Genomic DNA, 5,292 nt, shown 5'->3' with positions numbered 1-5,292 from the left:
AGGGGGGGGGGTGTGAAAAAGATTCGGGTTATTACTCTGCTGCTGTTCCATATCTAAGTCAGATCAATTGTTTGTTTCAGTAAGAGTTTTACGGTTCTGACAACGCACAACGGGCATAGATCTACACATAAACCTCAGAGAGTAGAAGTGTTGTAAGAGAGTAACGAACACAAAAAAAGAAGGATGAAAAGTAGCTGTTTTAATAAGTGTTTTGCGACACTTGCAACACAATTATGTCATATAAGAAGGCCTACTGAAGATTAGGGGTGTAACAAGAGAGTGAAAAACACAAAAAAGAAGGAGGATAGGTAAGATCAATAGATGTTTGCTAGGAAAGAAGGAGCAAACCACATCAGGGCACTGACCAACCACCCACATAGTAAGACAATATATTATGGAAAGATTAGAGATTGACACTGGATGATCCTACTACTTAAAAAAATATCCCTCTTGTTTTCTTTGTGCCTGCTCCCCTTCCCCTCACACACAGACAACTTAATATATTATCTTGTCATATTATCTTTGCCTAACATTTAAGATACAATAGTATGCGCTCGTGAACTCTAAGGTTATGTAAGCTTTAGAATATTGTCAGTGGCATATAGCCTAAACACAAAATGTTTGTAACCAGTTTAAAAAATATCAATCTTTAAAATTAAACATCAAACATATTTCAAAACAATGACACATGTAATTCACATTACTTTTAATTTTTTTTCTATGAGTTTCATAAACGTATCCTTGCTTTTACTACGTATTTTTAAATACCTCAACCATTTTTATTTGCAAAGTGAAACCAAGCGAAACTGTAAAACTAACTTGAATACACTCAAGGTATAATCTATGCATTCATAGGAACTTGCGCAGTTGCGAGTGCCTTTAATGGCACCAAACTGAAACGGAAACTCACCTCTGGAATGACGCAGCGGGGGTCAAGCTCCGAGACTGTAGGCCACACAATCTGTCTCTGGATCTCTTGTACCCGTTCAAAGTTTTTGATCCACCTCATCTTTTCCTCCAGTTGCTCTGAAAACAGTTAATTTATTTTGTAAAGTGTCAAATTAATTGTTATCGCTGTTGCTCAGAGAAATGGGCTATCGAGTCTCCTGCATTTAACAACAAAGCATGTAATGACTAGCTAATATGGTGAATTTCGCTCCTCCTTTACTATCAAACATCTATCACTCTTAAATCTCTCTTCCTTTGTTTGTCATTTTCTTGTAACACCTGCTGTAATCCTCAGCTCCTATATTATGACATAAGTCAAAGTGATGGAAAAATATCCCCAATCTTCATACGTCTGTAATTGTAATGTTTTAGCAGGTCTTTTATGGCACTTGCAACACAATTAGGTCATACAAAAGGCCATAAAACGTTTAATAAAACATATTACAATGACTCACTGAGCGATGCCTCCATCTTCTCGATGGCGTCGGTGACCTGCTGGCGTTCCTCGTGGTCCCCCGTGTACTTGCGCACGTTCTGCAGCAGCAAGGGAAGCTTGGTGCAGTGTTGCATGGGAGCAACCAGCAGGTCTGTCAGCTGTAGCCGGTTACACCGGGCGTCTTGTTCACACCACTGGGGTTCTATCCTTTGTTTCCACCTGCGTTTACATCGCATATTTTTAACTTTATTGTTTTCACTTTATACTTCGATCTCATTGTATGTGTGTGTGTGTGTGTGTGTGTGTGTGTGTGTGTGTGTGTGTGTGTGTTGTGCGTGCGTGATGTGAGTGTATGCGTGCATACTCTCGACTTGCCGGAAGCATCAGCAGCAGTGATGTCATGGAGAGTGAACCTGTCCAGAGCCAGCGGCTGTCTGAGCACCACGTAGGATGCCCGGTCAGTCTGACTGGACGACTGGAGGTCAGAGCTTGTCTGCTTCTGCTGAGGTGGTCAAGGGAAAAGCAGGCAAATTAATGCAGGTCTAGATCTAGATGTTTTATATCCCCATCGACCCAATTGAGATTATTTATGAGGTGGACTTCAGACCTTGCCTATCAAGGACAACCCAGGTGAAGAGGTATGCAACATCTCTCAGAAAGACCTAGAATCTAGATACTCGATATAATAAATTCCAATGTTCTCACCACTTGGGTATCGAATTCAGAATTGCATGAGACTGCCAAATGCTTAACTGTAACACCACAGACGCTGGTGGGTCTACATTACATGACCTGTTATTGTTTTATAGGGTATTACAACATTTTTTTGGAAGTTTATTTTAAAAGTGTTTTACGGCGCTCACAACTGCTTTAGGTCATATGAGCACGCAGGGACCCGTTAACCATATCCATAAGTCGTGTTTTACTATTGTATCCATACAACGTGGGGAGCTCTGTGCCACCACTTTCCAAAGAGGAAATTTACTCGTTAATCCGGTCTGTACGCTTTGCATAGCAGTCTGTCAAAATGTTTTTTGAGAAATACTGAGAGTTTCAAAGAGATATTCGACTAGAAGTATTCAAAAATGTGAAGAATACAACCCCGGGGTGCAAAATGACCCCAGGGCGTACGGATAGGGTTAAATATGTTCAGTTTGGTAGGAGTTAATTTTGAATTTTGTCTGCGTGGAGGCCGAAGCCTTCTCTTGTCGATTTTAGGACCACCAATGGGTCTTAAATGCGGGCAACTTGCACATGGGACCTCCAATACTTTTTTGCCCATATCCTAGAAGGCTAGCTGTTAGATCTTACCTACCCTATGATTAGAGGTGTGGCTGATAGAAAGCAGTAAGAAGGAGCCAAGGAGTTGCAGTAGAAAGGCTGCAGAAAGAGCCAGGAGCCCAGAGAAGGGGGTAAAAGGGGTGGGGGTAGGGGTGGGGGAAGAAAGAAGACAGGAAAGTAGACGACAGTTAGAAAGCAGAAATGGAAGTGAAAGGAGAAAATATTCTAAAAGAAAATTACCGTCATTGTCAAGTTTCGAAATCGAAACCTATAGAATGAAGGCGAGCACCGTACCTCTCGAGCACGGGAGCCCCTTAATAGGGCATGCTTTTGTTTTACGGTTTTAACATGGCACCAATTTAGGAAAACCTTAGAAAGTTTATGCTATCTCCAGACTTGTCTCCAACAATTATTACGTGACAAAGGAAGATGATGAATAGCAGTAACACTTAACAGGGGCATTTTCAAATGGCACAATGACATAGATCAAAGTTTTGTTCTTGTTGTTGCTCTTTGTGTATGTGTGTGTGTGTGTGTTTGTTTTTGTGTTTGTGTGTGTGAACTTTTGTGTGCACAAATGTGTACATGTGTGCGAACATGTGTGTGAACATGTATGTGTCTGTTTTTTTGTGTGGGCTTGTGTGTGTGTGTGTGTGTGTATGTGTGTGTGTTAATGTGTGCATGTGTGTGTGTATGTTATTCAAACTACATCTGCATCAATGTTTTTTGTTGTTTTGTAAATCAAACACTTTACTCTTAGCTAATATATATTTTTTTCAGAGCGTGCTCACCTTTCTGGGAATTTTCTTGACTTTGGTAATGAGCAAAATATCGTCAAATAAGAACAGGTGAACGTCAAGAGGTTTTGGGGTTTCTGCAATACAGACAGATACAAGGAATTTTAGCCTGTAATAGGTCATGAGCAGAGAGTTTAAGCACTGCTGTTCTCTCTCTCTCGACGACCGCTTAATTAAACCTGCCACCCCCACCAAAAACAAAAGCAAAACAAAGGATCCGACAAATACAAATCAGTTTTAAAAAATCAACAAAATAATATCAATCCCCTTATTTTCCAGTGTTCCATATAATCAATATGTAAATTGCAAACTCCCAGCCTATTCCACGGAAAAAAATATGTTTTTTTCTCCAGTCCAACAAACACAGGAAAACATATATTGTTATTTATGATTATACAACATCAACAATTATTAAAACTTAAAAGAAAAGCAATACAAAATTCCCCACAACATCTTTCGATCTGGTTTTCTATGTTTCTTTATTTGTTAGTTCCTTGCATTATCAAAATGTTTCACTTCATAATTTGCTATCAATTTTCAATTCATTTTAAACTTTAACCACAGTATTTCCTTCCTTGCTTTACACTTTAATCTAATTATTTTAAAATCTTTCCTTTACACTTTGATCTCATTGTTTAATTAATTCTTTCCTTTAAACTTTGATCTCATTGTTTAATTAATTCTTTCCTTTACACTTTGATTCCATTTCTTTATTCTTTACCTTATTCTTTCTTCATCTCATTGTTCTATCCTTTGTTTCCACCTGCGTTTACATCGCATATTTTTAACTTTATTGTTTTCACTTTATACTTCGATCTCATTGATTTGTTCGATCTCAACGTTTTATTTATAACTTCAAACTTTGATCTAATTGTTTTATTCTTTGATTTATTGGTCTTTTTCGGAAACTTTGATTGTTTAGGCTTGGGTTAACTCACCAACGAGCGTGAGCAGTCCTTCATGTAGCAACTGTCTCTTGGGGCAGGCCAGCAGGCGTTCACAGGGCTGTTTACTCACGGTGGCCTTCAGACTCTGGGAAAATTGAAGGCAAAAAACAACATTATAATAATAACAATAAAATAACAATGGTGTATTAATAATAAAGACGATAATAGAAACCAGAACAAAGATAATAATAAAAATAATTAATAATAATAATTATTATAAAAATAATGATAATAATAATAAAAGGGCCTAAAAAAATATAAATAATAATAATAATAACAGTAATTAAAATACCAATAATAATAGCTGGTCCATCTATGTCTGACGATGATGACCAATGCATTCATCCACAGAGGAGTATAATGTGTCAATCCAAGCAGACAACATTATTACTCTTTCATGGTACAGGGGAAACAATCGCTGATGAAAAAGATATCTGAAATCTCTTAGTTATTTAAACTGAAAAGTTGCAATAATTTGATGAAATAAGATGCAAGACAAGATAACTCATAGAAAAAAAACAACATTAAACAAGCTTTTTTAATCATGTGTTTTTCACGCCCCCATCAATATTATAATTTACATAATTTAGGAGACTGGCTTGCCAACCCACGCCAAATGGGATATAAAATGCCAGAAGAAAGACCAAGGTACTCGATAAAGATTTTCTCCCCACAGGATTTTCTGTGAGTAACTACGAAGTGGGTCACTGCCACACCATAAATGTCAGTTTGAACAAGCAGAAGCTGGATAGCTGAGATTAGATGAAGATAAAGATATCCAAAATAGGCTAGACGAGGTAAGAGAGCAAGGTTAAAACTTTGCAGGACAAGCAAAGGTAAGCCCTACGTGATAAAACATGGGGCAACAATTCAGGGGGGGGGG

General features: G+C 38.0%; 1 protein-coding gene across 1 annotated transcript in view; it reads right to left on the bottom strand.

Moving 5' to 3' along the window:
- The window catches only part of LOC101848525, a gene marked incomplete in the record, with an annotated part of 327,286 nt that overhangs the window by 2,612 nt on the left and 319,382 nt on the right, over positions 1–5,292 (bottom strand). The window contains 3 exon segments of the mRNA XM_013083221.2: positions 1,760–1,886; positions 3,457–3,539; positions 4,401–4,494. Coding sequence (XP_012938675.2) covers positions 1,760–1,886; positions 3,457–3,539; positions 4,401–4,494 — 304 coding nt within the window.

This window comes from Aplysia californica, unplaced genomic scaffold (genome assembly GCF_000002075.1).
Source record: "Aplysia californica isolate F4 #8 unplaced genomic scaffold, AplCal3.0 scaffold00218, whole genome shotgun sequence".
Lineage (NCBI taxonomy): Eukaryota > Metazoa > Mollusca > Gastropoda > Aplysiida > Aplysiidae > Aplysia > Aplysia californica.
Note: the sequence above shows the minus strand (reverse complement) of the source record. Positions and strands in the feature narration are given on the sequence as shown.